The sequence below is a fragment of the Agelaius phoeniceus genome, chromosome 3 (genome assembly GCF_051311805.1).
Source record: "Agelaius phoeniceus isolate bAgePho1 chromosome 3, bAgePho1.hap1, whole genome shotgun sequence".
NCBI classification, from domain to species: Eukaryota; Metazoa; Chordata; class Aves; order Passeriformes; family Icteridae; genus Agelaius; species Agelaius phoeniceus.
In genome coordinates, this window is record NC_135267.1 from 58,386,019 (window position 1) to 58,412,526 (window position 26,508).

Consider the following 26,508-nt stretch of genomic DNA (forward strand, 5'->3'; position numbering starts at 1 on the left):
GCAAAAGTTTTTAATGTAATATTCAAAGCCTCTCCTTGAAACTCATTTATAGCACTAGGACCTCAAATCATTTAGTCAAGGTGCAAATATTCCCTGCATATCTGTAGGGCAGTCTGGCTTGCTGTGCGCCAGGAGTGGGAAAGCTCTGCCTAAAGCTCTTCACCTATAAATCCATCTCATATGTGACTTTTAAAGACTTCACAATTGTGGGATTGCATCCATGATAAGGGGCCCTTCTTCACAAGATGCTTTAACTGAGGTAATGGCTAGTTTTTTTGAGCAGAGAGTTGCAGACTATGCTTTGCAGCACCTTTCTTGTGCACTGTTGCTGCTTTTTGCTTCCAGAGATGCATAGGACAACTTTGTGTCTCTATGAGAAAAATACAGGTTTTATCACCATACATTTTTTAATAGCCTTCCTTAGTGATATCACAAAGTTCAGGTTTCTATTGAGAAAAATACCATCTGCTCATAGCATCAACCCAGCTAGGGAATTTACTTTGATGCTGGAAAATGTCAATACTTTATGACAGTTGGTAAAGTTGGAGGAGAACATCCCCTGGAAACCTCAGCAAAGTATAAGTCAGAAAATATATCTCATACCTTGGAAGCTGCTCCACATCTTCCACTGTCTCTGGTAATGAGATTCCCTTTGTCTCCGGTAAAAGCAATACAAGGAGGCCACAGACAGCTGCAAGAATACCTAGAATGGACATGGAAGAAATACAAAAGCAATAAGGACACTGTTACTTTTTTATTTTCAGCATTTATCCACTGAGAAAAGTTTATTCAGATTGAGTTTGAAGTGAGATGTTTTAAGTGCATCAGCTATTTCTGATTAACCTATTATAATCAAATACCTCTATGTTACATTAATTTAGCCTATTACAAAATCAGTCGAGGGCTAGGAGCTCATTTGCAGCCTGATCTCTGCAAAGGGAGGTCTTAGAAGTCAAAAACCTGAGATGAGTGCACCTGGACTGTTGTATAAAAACAGCACAGGAACCAGGGTGGTATTTCTCATGTTGAACAAATCTGCCTTTTCTCAAAAGGCTCTTGTCATGTAGATGTATCTGTGTTTCCTGAAACCACTGAGATTTTCCTGAATACTCTCTTCTTTATCTACGGCCAAAGTAAATTATGTGGTTCAGAATAAAAACTCCTCCTTGGGGAACAGCACTCAGATACAATCTGATTTAGGAATGGATATTTTGGAATCATTTCCTGCATAGATATAACTCATAGAATGTATTAAGTCAAAAATAGAAGGGCTGGAGCAAAAAATCAAATGTTCCCTGAGTGTTGCATAGTTCACTCTGATCCTCTCTGATTTTGTAGCTGTTTACTTAAGACAGAGGGAATTCATATGTCCCTCAGAAGCAGCAGAATTTAATAATTAGATAATGTGAACACTGTACTTCTATCTATGTATTTTCTTGAAATAATGGTAATCTTTTAAAAGATTAAAGTCTTTTGTCTTTCCAATTTTGTCTTCAGCTAAAGTTGTAAGTAGTGCAAATTTCTCCTCTTATTCTATCGTTTTCATTTTGATTTTTTCCAGTCACATCTACCTCCTAGAAGTCTGGTTTAGCCACAGACTCCCATGCAATTACAGAACCTAGCTGAAAGATTTCTAAGTCTTAAAGCACTTCACATAGTTTCTTTTCTGCTCCCTCAGCAGAGTTACCTAAGCAGACCTGAGCTCTTCCCCACTGTGCAGAGGAATCACCTTTCACCCATTTGCCATTCAGCCTCTTGCTCTAGGCATAAAGGTGGAGAAGCACTCCTCTTCTGCGGGGGAGATAAGGCCACATACTGCTTTTGACCCAAAAGAAAAGCTCTGTTAGGAGAAGGATATTTAAACCAAAAGTATATTGTAAATTAAATCTTACTGAAAATAACTAGAGGTAGCTCCAACCAAATGGCTGCTAATCGGAAAAGCAGGAATGGGGCTATGATCCCACCAAGATCACACAGACTTGAACACAGGGAAACACCAAAGTTTCTGCAAAAGACAAAAAGTACCAGATATTAGAGAGGTGCTACCAAACAGAATAGCCAGCAGTTTAAGGAGTAGAATGTAGACTTAACTCCAAAATTATCTCTTCAGTATTTGCTGTCCGCATTAAGCAGTGGCTATTCAGAGCAGGAAACTCTGGAGACAACCAAGTTTAACCAAAGGACAGTGAAACAGGAAATGGTGAAAAGCACAGGAAAAAGCTGAAAGGTTCCTAGGAGCTTTTGACATACCTCAGTGTTGTAGGGTACAATTCACTGTTCACTAGATAGACAACTTCAAAAGCTATTGTGATGCTCAGTCTTCCCAGCGTGGCAACTGTTGTTTTGAGCCATGGGATATCTGTTCATACAAAAAGAAACACTTCTGAGTGAAGTGTGCTCTGCCACACCAGCAGAGCATTTCTGAGAGCCCCAGGCCCATCAGCAGAAATTATACCACAGGAACACTGCAAGTCAGACTGAAAGGTCACTGCTGTAGGTATCAATCTATAATGGCATTTATTGCTTTCAAATGTCATGTGAGGCTGCTTTGGAGATTAGAAATCACTAGAGTTGATTGATTCAAGATACTGGTGGGGCATAACAGCATGGGTGGGAGAATAACCATCATAAGCTTCCATGACCACATCCAAATTGTGCTCCAGAAAGGAGTATTTTTCTATAGAGAGATGTTATGCTGTAAGAAACACTGTTGAGTCACCTCCCAAAGCCTTCTGACCCCAAGGAAAATACCTCTAAAGCTGCATAGAATCACAGAATCACTTAGGTTGGAAAAGACTTTTAGGACCATGGAGTGCAACCGTTTCCCCAACCCTGCTACTCCACCACTAAACCATGTCCCTAAGTGCCACATCTACACATGACTTAGAAACCTCCAGGAAGGCTGCAGTAAAATCATTCTCCCTAGAGCAGTCCACCTACCCTTTGTGATTTTTCTAGCCATTGCACATTAGACAAACTCCTAATTATGCTAGTCCTGGTCATCCTCGCCTCCCCTTCCATCATACCTGGCACAGGCTGTACCTGGCACTGCCCCGTGGGCTCTGCCCAGCTCTCCCAGCTCCACTCAAGCTCTGGTGAGCAGCCACTGCCCTAAATACATCAGCAGGAAGACCTTGTACAGCAGCAGAGATGCAGTGGCCACTCACACACAGCAGGGTAGAGCTGCCCCTCTCAGAGTGAGCAACCCCTCTTTGGAGACCTAGTGCTCTCTGGAAGTGCATGACAAGGAATGTGACAAGCACTTCTGTCACGCTCTTGGGAGAGGACAGTCTCCTGCATGGTCTAACCTTGACTAGGCAGACAGAGAGGCAAGTGAAACAAGCCTGAACTTGGCACAAAGGGGAGTTCTGCCACTGGAGAGGGCTCTGGCAGCAATTGTGTTTTCTCAAATCTTCAGTGGAAGAACAAGAAAACATTTCAGTTTTCTCTGAACCAAAAATGAGACACTTGGGTTTTTTTCCCTTCCAAAACAACCAAACAAACCACCGTCAAACTTCATCCCATGTTGCTGACACTGCTTTTGCCCTGAAGAGTTCTGTTTTCAAAAGTATACAAGAAAAACAAAGGCTGGAAAGAACAGAACAAATCCACATCATCTCCATGGCATCCCTTCAGTCCATCAGACTCCCAAGGTGATGGTGACGTCCATGTGGATCCTCCCTCTGCCAGGGGACTGGAATTTTGTAAGCAAGACAGTGTGAAGGGGCTCAGATCTGAGAGCTGCAGTTTTTTTCATCTGTATAAACAGACTTAAAAGCAGGACTTGGACCTCAAGTGTCCAACTGCAAGTATCTTAATCCCAAGGCTGTCCTCTCCTACTGAGAGAAGGCTGTTGGCAGCCCCATGATACACCTTGAGAAACTAAAACCTCTTAGGACTGTTCCTCACTTTTAGGGGAACAGTTCTGGGGAGGAATAAGCCTTTCTGATGTCCCTTGAGCTGCTGGTCCCCAGTAAGACAAAGCATAATCCTATGGTTATATACAATTCAAAGCACCTCCATACGCCTCCCTAGGGATAAAAAAAAAAAAGAAAGAAAAACACACCAAACCAACAAACAAACAAACAAAAAAAACACAAAACAAAACAAACCCCAAAAAACAACAAGAATAAAAAAACCCTCTAAAAAAACATGCTAGGGAAAACACTTTAAAGAACGGAGAGAAGTGCTGGGAAGCCTTTGTGCAATATCAGACCTCTTCTCTGTCCTTGAAACCAGATAAGAATGGCTTAATCAAAAGCCATATCTTTCTCCCAGCCTCTTAGCATTGTCCAAACCCCTGGGAGAGTGAGGGCGAGGCAACAATCTCTGTGATGCCAACCACAGCCCCTACATTGTGTTGTGGTTTGCATTGTTTTGCTTGTAAAGGAAAAGACTTACCAAGATGACTCACCAAAGTCACTGATTTCTTACATCACTAAGTGTGTTCCAGGTCAGGAAATGTCTTTTCCCATTATGTTTGCATATTCATCCCTTGCATTTGCCTTTAAAGAGAGTGCAGGGCCTTTATAGAAGTTTTCTCTAAGGCTACTCCCAGCTGTTGTTCACAACCCATCAAAGAGATGGCTGTTCCACGTGCCAGGGAAACAAGGTGCTGTGCTACATGCAGATAAGGTGTGCTGTTCCATGACTGGGTGCTGCCTCTATCTCCAGATGCTTCTACTTTTACCTGCAGCTCTGTGTGGGTCACTATCCCTGCTCAGGGGGTGCCACTGAGCTGCAGAGCCTGTCCCAGGGCAGGGAATGAATTACCTTCTGGCAGGAAGGCAGTGATGAGGCACGCCACGCTCGCCACGATGTTGCCCATGGCGAAGGGCAGGCGCCGGCCAATGCGATCCATTGTCACTAAGATGAGGAAAGCAGAGGGCAGCTCCACAACTCCTGAGATGAAGAAATCCAGGTAGAGGTTTCCTCCAGTAATTCCCAGGCGCATGACAAGCCCCTGGTAGATAAGGGCACTTGTGAACCTAAACAGCAGAGGGAAAAAAGAGTTGAGAGGCAAACAAATGGTTGCAAGCAGCTGGAGAGACCCTAAAAAGCACAAGGGAATCTTTCCTCAAGACCCCTCGCCCAGGTAACAAGCTGGATGACACGGGCACTCACCAGGCGTACATCAGGATGAGCGTGTTCCTCCTCATCTGGGGAGTCCTCACCAGGTCCAGAAAGGAGGGGTTGCTGACCTCCTCGTTGCTAATAGTGATCTGAGGAGACAAGTGGGCAGCAGTCAGCTGTCAGCAGTCAGGCAGGCACTGGTGAGGATGCCATGGGACAGAGAGAGAGAAAGGGCAAGCGTTTCTCCCAGCGGCTTGTAGAAATTTTAGGGAGTTGGAAAGATGTGATAACTTGTTGAGTATAAACAATTTGCAGAGGGTGTTTTTCTACTTTATTTTTCTGTTCCTCTCAAGTACAGTGCGTGAGAAAGATGTTTCTGTTAGTTAGCCAATAGAATAGAGCCTATCATACCACTCTGTAAAAACTGCATTGTGTGATGGTGTTCACAGGGGTCTTAGGATGAGGGAAGATACGAGGATCTGACTCCATGTTTCAGAAGGCTTGATTTATTATTTTATGATATATATTATAGTAAAACTATACTAAAAGAATAGAAGAAAGGATTTCATCAGAAGGCTAGCTAAGAATAGAAAAGGAAGGAATGATAACAAAGGCTTGTGTCTTGGACAGAGAGTCTGATCCAGCTGACTGTGATTGGCCATTAATTAGAAACAACCACATGAGACCAATCACAGACCTACCAGTTGCATTCCACAGCAGCAGATAACCATTGTTCACATTTTGTTCCTGAGGCCGCTCAGCTTCTCAGGAGAAAAAATCCTAAGGAAAGGATTTTTCATAAAATGTGTCTGTGAAAGTGCGGTTATTCTGAATAAGGAAGGCCTTCTTTGCTTTTTGTATGATCCTGCTTCTCACCTGTTCCTGCCTCAATCTCAGCACAAGAGCAACACACTGGGACACGGTTTCTGTGTAAATACAGCGATCAGCAATGTTCCAGTCCAGTGAGCAAAGGTTCTGGCAAGCCAGTTTGCCACTCATAGCACTCCAGAGCAGTGCACAGGTGTTGGAACAGCTAATAACTGGATACAGCTGTTAGCTTTCCTTAATGATGATTGTGCAAAAATCAATTTTAAAAATCCCCAATCTTAACTTGAGAATGGAAAAATTATTTCCTCCTTGTTGACCTGGATTTTCTTGGAAGGTAACAAGCAATCATTGTCACATCAGGGCCGCTGGGCACAGAATTGCCTTCTGCTAGGGGTGGCAGGGAGGAGGAGACAGGGCAAAGCAATGGGCTTAGGGAAGCAGGGAGAGAAGGGCTGAGCAGCAGGCAATGGGCTTGGGAACATCACTGGCAGCAAGCTGGGCAGCAGGAAGAAAAGGGGAATGAGAGAAAGAGCAGATCTATGACATCTATTATCTGTGATCTAACTTGGGTGCTACAAAATATTCAACCGGTGAAATTCAGAGGGTCCTGATATAAATACACACACGCTGTGCTGAACATGGCTTTTACCCTGAAAAAAATAATGTGCTAAGTATGAATTAATGGTTCTTATACTGCCTGCAAAGTACAATAAATCTGCTCTCAGCTGCCTGCAATACAATCACAATGAGACACTCAATGAAACTACTGGTTAGAAGGTTTAACACTAACAGAAAAGAGCAGGATTTCACACAGTCCTGTGCTTACCCTTTGAAGTTCATTGCTGTGGATAGTACAGAGCCAGAATACTAGCAGGGCCAAAAAGGGATTAGTTACATTGATCTAGGCTGTTTTTAACTCTGGCCAGCAGTTTTTAACCAAGCCAGGTGAAAACCCTTCGTTCATATGGTCATTTGGCAAGTGAGGAAGACACCAGGAAGATAAGGCAGAGGCAATTTCAGGCAGGCACCAAACATGATGCAGGCACAGCTGGGATTGCTATCAGTTCTCAAAGCAGCTGTGGGGAACATGGGGTTAAACCTGCTGTGCCATTTTTAGAAGGATTTTAGGCAGCCTTGTTGCTTTAACTCTCCATTATTGACCCCTCCTGAGAGGAAGCCTAAGAGGAGGAGCAAAGAGAGGAGCAAACCCCTCTCTATTACCACAGCACCTGCTGCTCACAGAGGTGCAGGAGCCCAGGCCAGAGGGGAGACAGGAATGAAAAGACAGAGAAGCTGGAGGTAACATGCAGATCCATGATGAGAACACAGGTAAAGCCAAAGGCATTACCCGAGGGTCTCATCAGCACAGCCAGAGCTGAGCCCAAAGCTTTCACCCTTTATTTGTTCTATTATATCATAAGGTAGCACAGCTGCTTTTCAGTGAGATTTGGCTGGATGTGTTTACACATGACTTTTTCCTAACTGACTGACACAAAGCTTTGTAAGTCAGACAGAGAAACCCCACAGTTGTTTGAACTTCCTTTCTACTCCCTCTCACTTTTCTTCTGTAACCAGAGCCAAAAGTTTTCTTCAAAGCACTGCCACTTGTGCTACATGCCAGAGTCCTTAGTGAGGCAGGCTGAGGTTGCTGGGTTTCTGCACTGCTCTTGGATTCTCCATAATATGGTTATAAAGCTGCCATGTCTGTTGTTTATAAGAACAGGCTGCCAGACATCAGTTGTGACTTTGTGCAAATATGGTTTTAGATTTCTAGAGGACTAAAGATAAATTCAGCACAACTGCCACTTGTATTTTTATGTCTTAATAAAGTCAAAATAACCCCAGCATGACTGAGCACTTTTTTATAGATGAAGAAAGAAAGCACTATGGAGAGTCAACACTTTGCAGGGGAAAAAATCCTCTTTTTGTTCTTTGAAGTCAAGGAGAGCTTTGCTATTCACACCAGTGCAGTCAGGAATTCAGTGACAGGGCCCATGTTTCCAAAGTTACACTATTCGAAAACCCTGGATGAGCCCTTTATAACTTCCCTCACATTTTCATGTTCCAGCAAAATTACATATCAGTTTTCCAGCAATTATTTTTGTGTACATAGTTCTATACATGCTTAATTCTTCATGGGCTGTGCAGGTGTTTACAAACATGGATGTACGTAGCATCTACATATGTAATTTAATGTATGCAAGATATATACATGTCTTGATATGTTCTATAGGGTAGGGAGAAAATCTGTAGATAAAGGGACAGGTTTTGATCCACAATTCTCATAAGAAGTAGCTCTACTCAGAGGGTTGCAGTTCATTCTGGTTTTGGACAGAGACCAAGAATTAGAAAATTAGTTTGAAAAAACTCTCCATGATAGGATAAATGTGAGCAACTGGAAAAAATAGTTTATAATTTAGAATTAATTTAATAAGTTCTGGTTGGCATTGACCTACACCAGTGTCATAACTCATAAAGCAAAAGCAGCAAATGTTTATCCTTTTTCATATAAAGGTCATCTGTGGTTTCTGCATGCCAGAAAAAAACCCAAAGCTGCAACATCCAGAGCTGTGTAAGAGACTTGGCTGATGAAATTGATACAGACATACTGGAAAATCTGAGCCCAAGTGCATTGAGGAATAATGCCTCTCACTTCTTCCTGAGCCTCCACACCTGCAGCGCTTAGCCTAAAATTCTGGAGCTGCTTCATGAAAGAGAAGTCTGATATCAGTTAATGTGAGAAATACCCTTGATCCATTACCCATGCACTTCCTGGAGATGCTCTCTTTTCCCTGGGCACAGCAAAAGGATGACAGAGATTCTATATTAAAAAGGTCCTAGGAATAGATCCAATACAAATCTGGATGTGTGGAGGTTCATCTGTTACAGCTGTGAGTGGCTTAAGGTCATGAGCATGGACACTTTTGAAAAAAAAAAACAAACAAAATTCAACTTTAAAGAAAAAACATGGAAAGACGCATCTTTCTGACATGATGTTTTGAAAATGCTCATGTTTAGAGAGGAAGTGGGTGTAGGAATGTGGGGCTGAATGTGGAGAGGAAGCTGCAGAAGCACAAACTTCCTGCTACGTGACTTGGGGCACCTTGGCACTGCATAATTCTGACTGGATGTGGGAATACACTGGTGTATATGCCCCAGCAAAAGACTATAGATTCATAGACTCATAGCAAGGTTTGGGTTGGAAGGGGCACTAAAGTTCATCTAGTTCCAGCTCTCTTGCCATGAGCTGGGACATTGTCTATTAGGCCAGATTGCCCAAAGCCTTGTCCAGCCTGGCCTTGAACACTATCCAGGATGGGGCATTTAGAGCTTCTCTGGGAAATCTGTTCCAGTTCCTCATCACTCTCACAGTGCAGATTTTCTTCTTAATATCTAATCTAAAACTGCCCTCTTTCTGTTTGAAGCCATTCCCCCTTGTTCTGTTCCTTCATGTCCTTGACAGAAGTCCCTTTCCAGCTCTCTCGTAACTCTCCCTTAGGTACTGGAAGGCAGCTCGAAGGCCTCCCTGGAAACTTCACTTTTCTGGGCTGAACAACCCCAGCTCTCTCAGCCTTTCCTCAGAGGAGAGGTGCTCCAGCCCTCTGAGCATTTCACAGCCCTCCTCTGGACTCACTCCAGCACCTCTATGTCCTTTCATAATCTCATGTGGTTTAACAAGGGGCTGCACCTGGGTCCAGGCAACCCCTGGGATCAGCACAGGCTGGGAGTGAACAGTCTGGGAGCAGCCCTGCCCAGAAGGACTTGGGGGGTTCTGGTGGGTGAGAGGCTGGACATGACCCAGCAACGTGCACTTGGATCCCAGAGAGCCAACTGTGTCCTGGGCTGCATCCAAAGCAGTGTGGGCAGCAAGGCCAGGGAGGGGATTCTGTCCCTCTGCTCTGGTGAGAGCCCACCTGCAGTGCTGCATCAGCTCTGGGCTCCCAGCACAGGAATCATAGAATGTTTTGTGTTGAAAGGGACCATAATCACTCCAGTTTAGCACATCTGTTCTCACTGAACCATAAGTCCAATGCTGCAGTAATCATGGTCTGAGAGCCAGACACTTGCTACCAACACAGGACAAGCCAAATGCTGCAATGTCACAGCAGCATTATTTGCATTAAATGCATCAATCCTTTCAAGTTCTGCTATGACCACTGGCCAAAGGACTGTGACTCTAACACTTATCATCCTACTTTGTGAATAGTGATCTCAACAGAGCTTCCTCAGCTGTGAACTTTGCAGTGTATTTTCTCCCTGTTGGGATGGAAGCAAATTTATACTTGAAATCTAATTTCCTTTTCTCTTAGAGTTGTAAAAGGAACTTCTAGAAAAGGAGCCAGGAAAGTGGATCATGCTATCTCCACTCGCTCTGTCAGATCAAATGGCAACTGCTATGAAACACCATTGCCCCTCAGGTTAGTTTCTGATACTTCCCACAAGTTTTTAAAGTAGGAGTGTTACAAAAGAAAGACCTGATTCCTTGTTTTGCAAGCTTTTTTTTTTTTTTTGCAGCCTGTATATTTCCAGCCAGTTCACTTTTCCCATCTTGCAATTAACAAAGTGGTTGTGTGACTGATAACAAACTGTTCTGGTGTGACTCTTCAAGAGTGTTGTCCATCCCTTAGAGAGAATGCATTTTAACACCACTGAACTTTCCAAAGCTTAAGAAAGCTTTGGAAAAACCTCTAGCTCAAACACATGACTGTACCTCTGAGTAATGGGGTGAGAGAAATTTCCCATTGTGTTTTGCAATCCTGCGCATGATTTTCAATGCCTTCTCTCCCTTTTTACGTGTCAGGAGCCAACGTGGAGATTCAGGAACCACCCTGTAAGAACACAAAAGTTGTGAATAAGGCTTTTACCTTATAGCATCATAAGTAAACCAAAGTATTTTATCTTTTACCCTGTGTTAACACAAAACACAGATTTGTCAGTCTTTGGGACACAAAAACTCTTTTGAGGACTGCTTTTCCAGTTAACCTTCTGTAAAATATTTGATCCTAGTGGGCAAGAAAGAAGAAAAGACACTACATCAATACTCTGCAAAGCTGAAAAATCAGAAATTTTAATATTGTATCTGCACATTGATTGTCAAAAGTATAACCAACAAGCAAAGAAGGTTCCTGTAGAACAACAACAATGCAAGCCAACACTAAACAGGTAGAGTAACACATACAGGCAGATCAGGAAGGTTCTGGCTGTATCACTGTAAGATACACACACACAAACATATACTTCCTTTATAAACTGAACAAAGCAATACCACTCATGGGTGCTTCAGTTTCTGCTAGCCTAGGGTTAAGATGATGCACTATTTTAAGGTTCACAGCAGGCAGTGTTTCAGGAAGCAGGTCAGGAGGAAGCTCCATGGGTTAGTCTCTTGGGATCCATCCCACAGGACTGCTGCACTGAGACAGGTGTTTACCACAGCTTAGAGCTCTGCTTTCTCATCAGCTGTACTGCCCAGCTCAGGGGACCTGAGGGCAAGGTGAAACTCTAACTAAGTAGATAATGGGAGGCAGAAGTGGGATCTCATGGCTGATGGGAAAAACCAACTTTGGTCCAGTTAACTCATAAACAGAGCAGGGTTATGTGAAGGGCCGGGTGTGGCTGATCAGAGAGGCAAACTATGGGCAGAAAAACTAGAGTGATGTATGTCTGTGATTCACTAAAAAGGAATTACAAATTACAAAGTCAACAATGTGCAAATATCTTCTTCCTAACCTACATCTTCCACTCTGGAGACTTGGAGCCACGGCAGGACTCCCAAGGTGCTCAAATAGCAATAGCAATAATGACAAGAGCAATGACTGCAACATTACCAATAGTAGAGCAGGAAGAGGAAGTTGGGCAGTGAAATGGCCAGCTGGATCCCCTGCCAGGTGGGAATCAAGTATGCAATTCCAGGGAGAATTATCATTCCCAGGGTAAAGAATATCTGAATCACAATTCCAACCATCCGCTGATCGGAACCAACGATCTCCGTCACTGAGCAGAGACAAAGCCACAATGAATAACACAGAAACAAACCCAAGCTGAAAATAAATGATTAGAGGTGAAATATAAGGAAGGCTATGCTGTATCAGGCCACAGTTGTGTCTAGCCCAGCATTTTGTCTTCAGCAGTGTAGGCGTGTCACTGAGGCTGTCCAGGGCAAACACGAGTGACACCTCCTCATCCACTCACCCACCCTTCTCCAGCCAGAGGGGCTTCTGACTTTGTGTTTGCTTCTGAACCACATAGGGCCACAACAGGGGGGTGAGATTGCATCACGACCATGCTTGGTGGGAATTCCTTAGCACTCTCCCTGGTGCAGTTTTGGCACACGCCCCAGACAAAGGGATCCTTCAGGCAGAGGCTGCTCACAGCAGGTAATATGGACAAGGCATCTGTGGGGAAGAGAGCTTAACCATATCATGGTTGCTCTGAGGGGAAGGTATGATCCAGTCTGGTTTGTTTATTTATAAGGAAAGTTTTAGTTTTTGTTGTTTGGGGTTTTTTAAAATTATTTGGTGTATTTTTAATTTTGTGAATGTGTCTAATAGCTCTGAAATCTGTGCTCATTTTTCAGGCAATATCCCATGGCCATGACATCCACAATTGAGATGAGCAATGCATGAAGGAGTGTCTCCTGTTTTTTTCCAAAACTATCTTCACTACAACACCTTCAGAGTAAGAGCAGAGAGTTTTACCTTGGCTTGCAACACACAGAAAAAAAATATTTATTATTAAAAAATTATTCTAAATTTATTTATTTATTTTGCTAAAGGAGACACAAATGTACAAGTAACAATGGTTTGTTTTGGCTGGCAATGCAGAAAGATATGACAGCATGACTATTTTTATTGACTATCCATCACCTCTGCATAGCTCAGGGGCAACTCTGTTGTCTAAGGATAGCTGATTAGCACTGCCCCCAGAAGAGCTGGATTGTACTTTTACGTACATACAAAAGGAGTTTATTGGGGCAGCTTGAACAACAGATCAAGAGCTTTGGGAATGTATTAATAGCAACCTCCCTCCTGGTGCAAACAAACCTATGATCTGTATATGTATGTTTCTTAAAAGATGTTAGGTTGGCAAATACTCTGGGTGATCCCAGGAGATAAGAGTTGATCCCTGAAGGGATTTGGAAGGAATCACTCTATCCAAGAGTTAGGCACCTTGCTTAGGCCTGCAGTAATACAGTGTTCCTGAGGTTCTCTGGATCTCTGAATCTTTCCCTAAAGTCAGGCAGCCTGATCATTGAAAAACATTCCTTTCTGTTAAAGCTTGGCCATTTTAAGGAAGCCCTGGGTCTGTCATAAAACATATTGCTGGTTAGAGCACTTGCCAAAGTTTCAAGATAAGATCTCAGTTTAAGCCATGTGCATGGAAGTAAGAGGAAAAGCAGCTTCTGGTTCTTTCCCTAGATCTTGGACAGGAGCTGCTCAGCAGTGTAACTTAGCCCAGAAAAACAAGGTTCTTTTGGACTTTAGGTACTAAAAGGGTACTAAACTGGTATGTTTGCACACAGATCACCACAGTGCTCCCAGGTCTCACTGTAAGTGTTTATGTATGGTTGCAATTCCACTCCCATTCATCTAACTTCCACCAGGAATTTTAAACACTTGTCACAGGCCTCATAGACAACAGCAGTGCTACAAGCTTTTGCCCTATATAATGATGTTACCACTATGTTTTGGGTTATAACAGTAGATCACCAAATGGCTGGTTTTATTTTTAAATAAATCTGGCATCCTGTCACTTGCAGGATGCCTTCCTCAATGTCTGGCTTTTTCATGCTTTATGACTGCCTTACTGAACCTGGCAGGCATTCAAGACACCACAACAATATCCTTTCCTCATCAAAAGGAAGCTTGCTGTGCAAGGGCTTCATTGCTATAGACTACAGACTGATAAATTATAATCTACCAAAGATTCTGTATCCCCACTGCTTTGATGCTATTTAAAACAAAGCTTCCCTTTCTCTTCCCATTTCAGGAAAATAATAATCCTAATATGGACCCTGGTGTCCAGCCTTGACACTCAGCTAAAGAATGAAAGCAGCCAGCCAAGCTGTCCTCCCAGTGAGGAGAAGCAGCTAACTCCTCTGAGCATCTGTGTGAGACATGCAGACTCTGCCAAAATAAGCCATGTCCCTGTTTGTGTATCTGGTTTGTTTGGGGCTTGCTCTGTAGATTTTTTATCATCCTGGTTATTAGATCTTCTATGTAATAACAAAAACTTTATATATTAATAATCCATTCCCTCACTTCTTAATCATTGGAGGACAAGTGCATTAACCAGGATGGATTTGGGTTACTCTTTGTCTGCTGACTCCAGGCCAGTGCTTTGTTCCCAAGAAAAAATAGAATGACAAGCTGATGCAGCCAGAGTCTTTGTCCTCCAAAAACCCCTCACTTTCCCTAACCAAGAAAGAAAGAGGGTAACAGCTCTCACCAATCACGTAGCATGTCATCCAGGTTCCCTTGCCAAACATTCCTTGGAGAAACCGGAAGATCAAAAATACAGTAAAATTTGGTGAAAATGCTACTATGATACCACATATTCCAACCCCAAGGCAGGAGAGCAGGTAGATGAGGATTCTGCCATATCTGTTGAAAAAGGAAAAGAAAGTGGAAATCATCAATGGTGCCCATTAAATATCCTTCATAAACATCAGTCAGAAAGCTCCTCTTTGCTTCCTTTTTGTTTCTGTGTCTTTATGCCCTTTCTGGGTCCAGATGTGCACAGAAAAGTTTGGAAACCACAAGAAAAGCTCATTTTGTGGCATTCTAAGCTCCAAACAGGACCAGTAAGTACAACTGCATAAAGTTTCCAGCCCAAATCAAAGCAAAGATTACATTGGCTTGGTTTTGTTAACTCAGTTTGGAGATATTTATCCCAAGATAATTAAACCTGCAAAATGTTGACACGTGCCTATTTCAGGTGATACTGAGAATGGTTTCACCTCCCAACAAACCAAAGTATGAGCTCATACTGTACCTGTCAGCAGCATAGCCCAGGATGAATGCTCCAGCCAGGAACCCCAGATTGAGGATGGCCTGTGAGAGATCCAGCATCCAGGCATTGCCACACACAAGATCATACTGTGGGAACAAGGGAGAGGCATAAACACACCCAGGTGGGTCATTTGTCACCCTCAGGGCAAAACACTACAGAACTGCATAGGTCCACAGGGCAGGGGAAGAGGAAGGGGAAGCTCAGATTTGCTTGCTCAATAACAAGCACTTGGTGGGCCCACTCTTAAAGTGGTCATGAACAGGGAAAGCTCCTCCTTGCCAAGAGGATGCTGCCTTTCATACATCAATTGTCCAGATTTGGAAAGCAAATCACTCTTCTGCAAACACCACTGTTAAATATGGTGCCAAGGCAAAGTCCTGACTTTGTTTGGTGCAGAATAAGGGTCCACAGCTATTGCCAGTAAAAACAGCATCTTATAGATATCTGTTAGTTTAGTTATTCTCCTTAGTGCCTTCTAGATAAAAGCAAAAACACATAGTCTCCAAGGAAACTGAAAACAGATCTCAGGTCAATTGCAGACCCACTGAATATGTGTTTTCTTGCTGAAGCATTCCCAGACTTTTCAATTCCTTATACTCCAGCATCCATAACTCCCTAGCACTACTAGCAGGGATGGGGGTGGGGATGAGAGAAGGCAAAGGGAAGGGAAAAGTGGTTGAGAGGAAGGAAGGGACTGTGAACTAAAACTAGAATTAAACTAAAACGGAAGTAATTCTATAGGAAGCATGGCATAGGAAATTACTGTAGTTGTTTCTGGAGAATAAAGAAATTTAACCACTGCAGACCATATGGGACTTGGGAGGTTTCAGTCCATACATGGAGTAATCTTTGAAACAATGAGGCCTCAGGACCAAAGGAAGACACAGACAACAGCAGCTGCCAGCCTTTACCTAGAGAGACCCTTTTGCTTTCAGATGTGAGCTATAAGAAATTTTTTAATTGTCAACAAGGTGCCGGTCGCTGAAGCACACACAATGTGCCACGTTTGTGCTCACCAGCACATGGCAGCACCAAGGCTCAAGCACTCTGCTTGAGCAGAGAGTGGGCACAGGGTGGGCTAGAGAGACAACAGCCTCTTTGGCCATTCCCAGTTCTCCAGACCCTAAAATGTTGTGTCATGTGCCTGAGCTCCATCCCAGCCCATTTGCATGCTGTAATGCCCAGAGTATTATCTTGGCCTGAGATCTCAGAGGTCTCAGATCACACAGGACATACAAGGGGCACCTCACAGGTCTCCAATCTGATGTATATCCCACCTCCACTGACTTTAAACAAAGTCATGGTTTGGATGTCAACCCCATTACTCCAGGGAGCCTGACTGGCCACATGTCAGCCAAGTGAAAGTATGAGCACCTGGCTTCCACTTCTGTAAATCTTGAGCAAGAGCTGCAGAAACCTCTGAGAAGAACAAAACCTGGTCTCAGCTTCATACTCAAGGGTAATTGCAATGCTTTCCTAAATTAGACTGAACATGGAGCAGCACTTTCAGATTTCAAATGCTGCTTAACCTCTTGCTTTTTGAAGCTATGACAATGCCAGCAAATGGTATCAAAAGATGCATCTTTGGAAAACAGTGGGGATTTATGAGAATGGCCATTAAAAGAAGATTTTTTTAAAGTCACAATGCAATTGCCTGTGCTGATGACAGATGTTGGGACTCTCCTTGACCCCTTTTCAAAAACTGAAAAAAACCCCTGTTTTTTACAAATTATTTTATCTCTCTTTACTGCGAACAAGCAAGGAATAAACTATCATGAAAGAAGGCAGGAGAACAAATGGATACCAGAAAGGAAGGGGAAAGTATCTTTAATGGAGAGGATTCTTTCATCTGTACAGCAATTTCCTACTATTTATACAGCAGCTGAAACGACCTCTACACTAACAATGTAGTCAAATATTGTATATATATTCTGGGAAATAGTACCATACAGGAAACTTCCTAAGGAGCTAAGGGCTCTTTGTGAAGATTAATGACATACACTAACTGTTCTCCTAAGTTAGCCCTGCACTTTGTCACTTTCTAAGTATTTAAATAAATTCTGATATAGATAAGCACTTCTGCTTGCTTGACGTAGCACCTAGCATTGAAGTCATCACGCTGCTAATGTCTTGTTTTTCCTTTGCAAATATAACCTTTAGAGGGGAATGTAACTTTAAAAGAGAATTGAACATCCCGCAGAGACCTTTTCTTTATCCAGGCTGCTTGTCAGACCCACTTCAGTGCTTCAGCTGTGACCTGGCTTGGTTGTGCATGAAAGTTATCCCTTTATGTATCCCTCGGACAAAAATAATCTGCAAGAGTTTACCCACGTGCTCAGACTGCCTCCTGTTAGTCCTGGATGACACCTCTCCCAAACACCTCCCACGTTCCTTGCTAGCAGCCTCCCCAAAAGGCAGTGGTGTGGTGCCTCCTCTCTCCTTCTGAACATTCATGCACCTCTCCATGCACAGGCTGATGTTTACACCTCTGAAAATGCTAAAGCAATTATTGCAGTGCCAGAGGGTGGGGAGATAAGGATATGAAAATGTGATGTAAAGCCTTAGGGTTTTCTTACCCTGATCTTAAGCCTATTTGTTGTTCTGTACAGTGCTGGCTGCACCCCAACAGACCCTGTTAGAAACCAGAGAGTTAGAAACTGACTCCTCACTGTAATCACCCAGCAAGTGACCTAGCTCATCCTGCCAGCTCCAGCTAAGGGCATGTCCTCCTCCTGGCTTTGCTGTGCTCTCAGCCAAGCCCCTCAGTGCACTGGTGCAGGCACCCAGCACAGCCCTGCAACTCACCTCTGCATTCAGTCCTGGCCTCCCCTACAGGATTTCTGTCCACTCTAGGACACAAGCCACTGTGCACCTGAACACACCCTTTCCATTTAGGGAGCTGACTGAAAAACTGCCCAAATTGGGAAACTATCCACTTCCTCACTGCTTCTCTCTTAGCCTTGACGATGAGCTGCCACTGTAAGCAGAAATGAGGTGCTGCCAGCACAGACAGGCAGCAGGAACCAGCTCCTTCCAGACATTCTCCTAGAGTGTCCTTAACAGATGGAAAAAACAGTTCTGTCCTCCCTGCCAGCCTGGCAGTCCAGCCACTGCTGGTTGGAAATACAACCCTGTCATGAATGTTTGCACATGTGCTGAGGCTTGGGCACCAACAAGATGCTCAGATTTACAGGAGCAGTGCTGTGACTGGAAGGAACAGTGCTGGGTGCTTCACTGATCTATCAAGGAGCAGCAAACCACCTAAGTGAGATCTCTCTGGCAGAAGGAAGAGGCTTTGCTCTGCTCCCTGTAGCTCCTCAGTGGTGCAATCACTGTAAGAAGGATTAGCAACTGGATGAGCTTGTACATGACTAATGACTGGGAAATATGGAACTGTGGCAACTTCTCCTTTCTTCATGGCTTTTGAGCAAGGCCAACATTTTCCATTTCAGTCTGACCTGCAGACTAACCACAAACTTGTAATTCCTGGTACTTGAGTGACCTTTATTCATTTCAGCAGACATATCCCTGTAGAAATATATTGGTTTAAATCACAACATGCCACTAACAGCTCCTCAAAATGTAGCATCCTTGGGGAGGAATTTTGAAGAGCTTTACTGTCTGTTACAATTAAATTACAAAACAATGGATTAAACTCTATGGTCAATAAAGAATTTTACAGTGACTCCCCAGCCCAATTGCAGCAGCATGTCCAGAGCCCAGACATACGTTTTAAATGGCATTCACACAAGTGACCAAAAAGAATTTGGTTTACCCTTTCACTGCCAGTGACAAATGGTTCAGTGAGATATTCAGAGTTTAAGGAAAGCTGGGGAGATGCTGACTGTTGCTACATGTTCCTGAGTTGTTGCTGGGCAGTTCTTCTCCTCTCATCCACTGGCCTTTCAGACTGCTATCTTTCCTACACCCTTACTGCATCAAACCCCTCTGCAAGTGCATGCAGTGCAAAGGGAGAAATTGTCTTCTTTTTTGCTTTCTGTTAAAGCTTCTGGCAGAATGCTCAGGGATCAAGCAACTGTCCTTCTCCATGTCTTGTTTCAAGCTGGGCACTTACCAGGACAAGAGGAGTCAGCCACTACCCTGTGCCAGGGCCCTGGGGCTCAGGGCCTGAGGGAAAGGTGAGTTTTGAAAGCTTTGTATCTCCTGTGCATGACCAAAAGCCCATGAACTTTGTGTCCCTGCCACTGGGATCACCTGTTGAGTGTCCTAGCACAAAAGGCCTTTTCTGTACTTCTCCTTTTTCTCTGTCTCTTCAAGGATAAAGCAAGAAAGAGGTAGAGAAAGTCTTCATCTCCTAATGGGGGAAAAGCAGCAACTGTCCTTAAAATAATAAGAAAAAAAATGGAGCCCTCAACTAGTACCAGGGTTTGATGGCAGTGGAAGAAACACAGCCCCACTGGCTTGAGCCCTGCAAGCAACTGCTCCAGCCCCTCTCATGCAGAGAAATCTTAGTCAGAGTTTCATTGGAAGTTCAGCAGTTGCTGCTTCCTCTGCTCTCTGTGTGACCTTTCCCCTTTTCCCTCCCCTAATTAATATTAATCCCACCATGACAGTGAAAATAAGACAGGATATACTGCCATGCCAATAACAACAGTCACACTAGATCAACAATTTGAGGGTAAATTGAGTTGTTTATTCCCTTGGAGGAGGATAGCATAAGGATCAGCTGTGCTTCTTCCACCCTGAGTTTGACTGACATGTTATCTCCTTCTCTGAGGGACTAAAAACCATGAGACAAACATTATTTTTTTTTCCTTCCAGGTTTCTCTGCAAATGTTGACTGGTATTTTCTGAGATGGCTGGCAAGCAGAGAAGTAAGAAGATTGATTCCCAGCAGGTATAATAGGCTATGCTCAGATTATCATCTGTCCTCCTCAGACCTCACACTTCAGCAACAAAGTATTGTTAGGGCTCAAAGTGGCATCATCTACAGGGTGAAGCTTTGCTGCAGACAGGACATATTGAAATCTGTCCCTTCTGCTCAACTCCTGCCAACAAAGGCTGAAATCAATGCTGCCTAAAATATGCCCATCTGTGCTGTAGCTGCTGCTGACCACACAGATCTCCCTCTTCCTTTCCTCCACCACTCAGGCCTTCTCCTGCAGTCACAATTGTAGCTCATGCCTATGCCTTGAGGAGTCACCAATGACAAAATGTCTGAAGAAAATGGTTCTTCCTTTGCACACTATTTCCAGCCACCCTATCACAAACTGCTTGATTTGTCTCTCAGGGAGAGTAGTGCAAAGTGCTAAAGCCCAGAAGTCTTAAGGATCAGTGACCCCATCTTCAGCACAGTTTCCTGGAAAAGTTTGATTTATTGACTTCTGTATGTGCTGGATACATGGGTCCTTCACAAGGCTCACCCAGCAGGACTTGGCAGGCAGAACACTTTCTGTTTCAAGTGCTACAGAGGTCAGGGGCTGACCTGGCTCCCCTCCAGACCCCTGGGCCAGAGCATGAGGCTGTGACCCCCCCAGTCCACTGCAACCTCCCCGCACATTTGTTGTTTCTCCATCTGCTGCACAGAAACAACACAGTCCTTCCCTTCCCTCCTCCCTCTGAGCAGCTGCTGCTGTCACCAGCCCTCCCTCCTGAGCAGCGCCAGAGCCACCTTCTGGGACCAGCATCATTTCAGATGGCACCAGCTGGTGTGAATCAGGAATTGATTTACCTTGATTATTTACCCTGTCAGCTTCCCTCTCCAAGAAAAATCTCAATAGCCCAAACTGGGAAACAATCCACTTCCTCACTGCAGCAGCATTCCCATCCTGCTGCTGACTCAGCTTCACAGGGAGACAGGCAAGGCTCACTCAATTAACCCAGAGCTGATTGCACTGGGCCAAGGTCCTCTGCACAGCTCCACCACCTCGACTCAGCTGTGTCTCAAAATGATATCTTGAAACCTTTTTGTCAACCCAGGTCTTGTTTGCTCACCTCAAACACAGTGCAAGTTTGTGTGTGCAACACCAGTGACAACTTTTGAAATCTGGATTGCCCTCACAGAAAAGCCTGACCTAAAGCAATGGAGCGCAGAGACCCTTGGTCATGTCACTGCAGAGGTCAGGACCTATTCTCAGAGCCCATTGGGCACAAAAGATCTTAAGAGGGAATCTTTAGCAAAACTGCATTGCCCATCACTAGAACAAGGTAACTGGCTTTGCCATGTGTTGCTCCTGTGGTGACTTCTTAATATAATTTGCTCTTCTCAAATGCTGAAGGAGGAAAGTCCTGCACATTTGTAGGGGGCTAGAATATAAGAAAATAAAGATAGTGTAGAAAGTAATCTTACCCCTAAGGAGTTGCAGCTGGGCCAATCATCAAAGATTAGGAATAGGCCTGACTTTAACAGGCCACAGCTGTAACCAATGAGAAGAAGAGTGCTATAAAAGAGTGGGGTGGCTGGGTGAGACAGGAACTGGAGTCATTGGCTACTTTGTGAAGAAGAAAGCTCCTCCTGTGCCCTGAGGAGCTGCCCATGAGAAACACCAAGAAGGTAGGGAACTTTTGTGATGGGAGACAACAACATGGAACCCCTGCAATAAGATGACAACATATATTCTCCCAGAACCTCACTGTACCCCCAACACTGAGACCTGGGAGTCCTGCAGCAGCAGGTGATGCAGCAGGCACCCCCAGTAGTACTTACAAAGAAGTGTGTGCTTTGTATCAATCCACACTCCCCTGTTTTCCTTTGCTTCCTTCTACTGATGCTACTGTGAACACATTTGCATAAGACAACTTAAGCAATAGAGATAAGAGAGATAATAAGATAGAGAGAACGGCCAGTGGGCAGCATGAGCAGGGAAGTACCACAGAGCCGTTTGTTTCACAGCTCCTCACAAATCAGCCATGTGATTTAGCTTCTGAAGGTGCTCAGAACTTACTGCAATAGCTTGTGCTTTGGCTGCCACACCTCCTGTGTGATATGACATCTATCCAAAGAGAAGGCTTTACATGCCTGCTTTTGCCCTCTGAATCCCCTGCCACAGTGCAGATCCACACTGGAGCCGTGCTTGCCATAGCCCTGGAAGCACTCCTTCAGTACACTGACTTTTCCCCCCCTTCTCTCTCTTTCTCCCTGAACAAGAATCCTGAGACTGTTTTGTAACTCCTCTTTTTGACTTTGTCTCCCTGGTCACTTCCACTGCTGATTCAACAAGACATGCCAGAAATCTTTAGCTGAAAGAAACATTTCTGCAATCATGGACAGAATGAAGCATTTACAAGTAGACGGGTAAGAAAAGAAGTCTCTGGTGAGCTAATTAAACAGAGCCTAAATTGAGTCACGCTTTGTTAGAGACTCAGCTGGGAGAAAAGAGACTAAATTAAATCATAAATTTTGTCTTTGCTGGATATATAACTCATTAATAAGATATCAAGCCCCTTTTAGTAGCTGATCTCAGAGCAATTGAGTCAGGACATGAATGCCACAAGCCTCCTTTTTAGATTAAGAAATTGAGCCTCATGAGATATGATTCATCCAGAAAATGTTGCAAAACTGGGAAGAGGTTCCAAGTTGCACAGGTCACAGCCCAGCAGACTCCATCTGAGGTGGACCTAGCCAGCAAGAGTGTCTCTAGGAGTCACAGTGACACCAGTGGTGGGACCTGCTGCCCTGGCAGAGGGGAGAGACAGTCCCAGCTTTGCAGACTGTTACTCCAAAGTTTTCCCAATATGCACCTTTGGGAGCACTGGTGGGAATGCTTGCCCAATCATCCCTCCTCCTTTCCCTGGTCCTGAAAAGTCTTCTCAGCAGAGAAGAGTAAGAAAGTGAAGATGGATGAGGTATTTGCCTGAGAACATTGAACCTTTCACTCCCATTTATTGCTGCAAGACAAATACTGTTTCCTTTTCCCATAGCTGTGCCCATTGCTGCTGGAAAATCACAGTGGCTCTGTTAGATACACAAAGTGCTGCCATAAAGGGACTCTGAGTATGATCTTGTGGACACAGCCCACATGCCTTCACCTGCAGCAAGGCTGAAGCAGGGGGAAAAATGGACGACAACAACAGAAAAAGAATCTCTATATGTTTATTTTTAAGGTGTAACTCCTCGCAGTCCCCCAGCAGAGGTACCTTGGAGGCAGCAGTATAAACTTCCCACCACATCCATGTCCTATGGATTGATCCAGAGCCAGGCTGCAGCTCCCAGGCACCACTTGTGTGCCCTCCCTGGCTTCCACTGCCAATGTGGGCAGAGACACATCATTATTAGGGACCAAAGTTTGACACCAACTCACTGCATGCCATCTGCAGCCCTCTGAGCAGCCTTGATGTCACAGATCATACACAAAAGCCAGATCTGAACCTTTGCTCCGGGCCAGTCGGGTGCTCTGATTTCTCTTCTGCTGGGCACAAACCCCGCCTAAAGCTGCTCAGGTTGCACACGGGGCTCAGGGAACAAAGCTGCTGCTCGGCACAGCCCGAGGCTGACAGAGGATACAGCAGCCCCAGCTGGATGGGAGAAGGATGCTGAATTGGAAGGATGGGATAAGCATCTCCTGTCGGTGTTTGCTCAGGGCTTTGCCTGCTGTGCCCTGCTCCCTGTTTTGGAGGACACAGCTCCAGTGCAAGCACTGAATTAAAAAGCTTATCAGGAGGCTCACCAGAGAGGGAGGAACCAGAGCCCTCAACTGCACATTTTGCAGTGCACCTTGATTATTTCTGAGCCAATCCCTCTAAGCACACTTTGGATTTTTCATCGCTGCACAAGTGACAACTGCTGTCAGAATGACCCTAAAATACACACTCCCAGTGTGCAGACTGTATTTTGAAGCCAGACCACAGCATACCCATGGCACAATTACAGATTACACAAAGGGTCTCCTAGGAAAGAATCTTCACTGGCCTTTTGCAGCCTCATTAAAAAATCAATGCATTTGCCAGTGCTTACCACTAGTGATAATAACCTGCTGTTCCCTGACACTGATACTCAGGAAAAGCTGAATGTTAGCTTTGGACAAAAACGTGTTTGTTTTTTGTTTTTTCTTCTTTAGTAAGCACAATCACTTCTGCTGACTCCTGACAGATCTCAGATAGGCACTCTGCCACCTGTTGTTTTTTATTACCTGCAAACTTACACGTTCAATACTGGAAATATAGAGAAGAGATAACCTGCATTGATCCTGGTCATAGAGTACACTTGGAATTTACACCTCTAAACCTGAAATTGAGCACCTGAAGCCTCAGCTGCAAGGACTTAACTCTTTATTTTAATCTGACATTCCTCTACAGACAGAGCAATACCTTTGCAGGGCATCCAACTTAGCGTGGGCACTTGGCTTTGAACAGCCACCTTTCATACCAGCTCACCTTTCCCTAAAAGCTCAGTGCCGGCACTTGATCATACTCATTGTCTGGATTTGCTTGTGACTCGGAATTGAATAAATCTGCAAAGGAAAACCAGCCAGCAAAGCAACAACCCTTGCATTGGCAATCCCCTTTTGTGAGTATCCACCACTGGTCAGAGGGTGGGTGTTTTCCTTACCTCGCTGACAATGGATGCGCGGGGCTGTTCGTAGACCCAGTGTTGGTGGCAAGGGGCGAGAGGCGGGCTGCCCGCGCTGCCATTGCCGTGGCGGCCGAGCGGGCTGCTGCAGCTGCCAGAGGCGTCCCAGGTGACATCCAGCCTCTCGCACTGCCCCGTGACCGACTCGTTCCCCAGGAGCAGGGGCAGGACCGTGAAGTTTCGCTCCTCTTCCAGCGTCCAGCCACATCGTTCACTCAGTTCGGCTGCCCCAGGGATCCTGCACCAGAAGTCGCCTGGTGCTCGCCCGAGGAAAACTACGCTGGCGAACAGGGAAGAAAAAGTTATGCCCGTCTGGCTAAGGAGGAAAAAGACCCTCTTTTGAAATCTTCCAAATTCCCCGGCCTCCTTCAAAACCTCATCAAAAGATGGCATGATGTGAGGCGGTCTGTCCACTTGCAGCAGCCCCAGAGGTGGCAGAGTTCTCGTTCACGCTTCCCACCGGCCGCCGGCGCTGCCTACAAACGGGACGGTCTCGCCTCCCCTCGCTCCTCTCTTCTCATGTGCACGCACAGACGGACGGACGGACGGACAGACCCGCGGGCATGCGGTGCCGGCGGGGCATGAGCGGAGGCGGAGCGGGGCTCGGCTGCGGGCGGGCATGCGGGCACACAGCGCAGCCGGGCACCGGGCGGGCACACAGCCGGGCAGCGGGGCGGGCACCGGGCTCAGCGAACTCACGGAGTGCCGGAGAAGAGAGAGGGGCGTGCGTTTCCTATTCATCCCGCATGTTAAACAGATTATGTAATAAACCCCGTTAACTCCTTCGGGACGGGCGAGCCGCAAAGGGCAGCTCCCGCAGCACCTGCGATAATTAATATGTAAAGCAGAGTTAAATGGGAAAGAGCCCAGGAGCTGTTGCAAAAAGCATTAGTGAGTGATGCAGGCTCTCTGCAGGATGGCAGGGGCAGAAAGAAAGTGGTTTCAAAAGACCTAAAGTCTTTCCATCCAGAAATAGAAATTAGTACTCTGGCAAAGTTTAATTACTTCTCCAAGGCACTACTACAGCATCTGTATACACCTAATCCACATGGGCCTTTTCCTTCTGTGGCATAAATAAAGGGAGGGTCACAAACTGCAACAGGCCAAAATCCAAGTTTGTTTTTTTTTCTTAGAGTTTGATCTACCTGTTCAAGGCTTGTACATGACCTTGTTAAATTTAATTCCACAAAATTTCTCAAATATTTAAAGATAAATGTCAGTGTTTCTTTCTCAAAAATGAATGGAAAACAAGTCATGTCACTTTTCTACTCAGCTGTTTGAGGAAAGGGGAGAAGGGGAGAGGGAGCCAGGACCAGGGTGCATGTGAGCATATCTTGGGCAGAACACCATGAATCAAATCAGAGATTCAATAGAGGGATTTTTTGAACCTCAGGATCATGAGGTCCATGGCAACTGTATTCTCTTGGGGGAAGGAGCAGAGAGACAGCATCTATCAAAGACGACTCCTGCAATCCCTTGTCTTTGGTTACCAACAGCCTTGACTATGGGTGTCTACAGTTCTGAAACAAAGTACAATTTTAAAAACAGGTGCAAATCAAGGAAGGCTTTGATTCCTATACAGGCTATCTGGCATGAAAACTGGTGCTGTGGTGTGAGCTCTGCAAAGATGCAGATTTCTAGGTGGGTGCACTCCTGTGCTTGCATCAGAATATGCTTTTGAGACAATTTGGATACCTGGTTATGCTATTTTGTAGTACTCGAGCTTAGGGTCCAGATGGAGAGGAGGAACACTCTGATGGCTGGTTTCAAACAAGTGAAGTTCTTTTATCCCAGCAGGGCTAATTGGGAAGTCAATCATGCTGAGATGTCAAAGGTGATGTTTCTTCCAACAGCTTCCAGTGACAGGGGAGGAGATTGTCTTGTAAGGAAGACCATAAAGATGAGAAATAGGGACAGACCCTGATAATCAGACTATGTGCCGCTCTCACGGGTCCAGCCAAGGGTGTATTAAACACTCACTGCTCTTCAAGCCTTACCACAATTAAAAAATATTGGTACTGTCCCTGTTGAATATTACCATAGAATCATAGAAACAGTTGGGTTGGAAG

General features: G+C 44.8%; 1 protein-coding gene across 1 annotated transcript in view; it reads right to left on the reverse strand.

The window, feature by feature from the left end:
• Nucleotides 1-25,150, reverse strand: part of SLC22A3 (solute carrier family 22 member 3) — a 29,740-nt gene extending 4,590 nt beyond the window's left edge. Inside the window, exons 1-10 of the mRNA XM_054629831.2 lie at nucleotides 24,419-25,150; nucleotides 14,893-14,996; nucleotides 14,347-14,501; nucleotides 11,727-11,892; nucleotides 10,613-10,730; nucleotides 5,125-5,222; nucleotides 4,774-4,988; nucleotides 2,251-2,359; nucleotides 1,893-2,005; nucleotides 604-703 (exon numbers count right to left, since the gene is read on the reverse strand). Coding sequence (XP_054485806.2) covers nucleotides 604-703; nucleotides 1,893-2,005; nucleotides 2,251-2,359; nucleotides 4,774-4,988; nucleotides 5,125-5,222; nucleotides 10,613-10,730; nucleotides 11,727-11,892; nucleotides 14,347-14,501; nucleotides 14,893-14,996; nucleotides 24,419-24,832 — 1,592 coding nt within the window. The 5' untranslated portion in view covers nucleotides 24,833-25,150. The remainder of the gene's footprint in view (nucleotides 1-603; nucleotides 704-1,892; nucleotides 2,006-2,250; nucleotides 2,360-4,773; nucleotides 4,989-5,124; nucleotides 5,223-10,612; nucleotides 10,731-11,726; nucleotides 11,893-14,346; nucleotides 14,502-14,892; nucleotides 14,997-24,418) is intronic.
• Nucleotides 25,151-26,508: the final 1,358 nt, after the last annotated feature.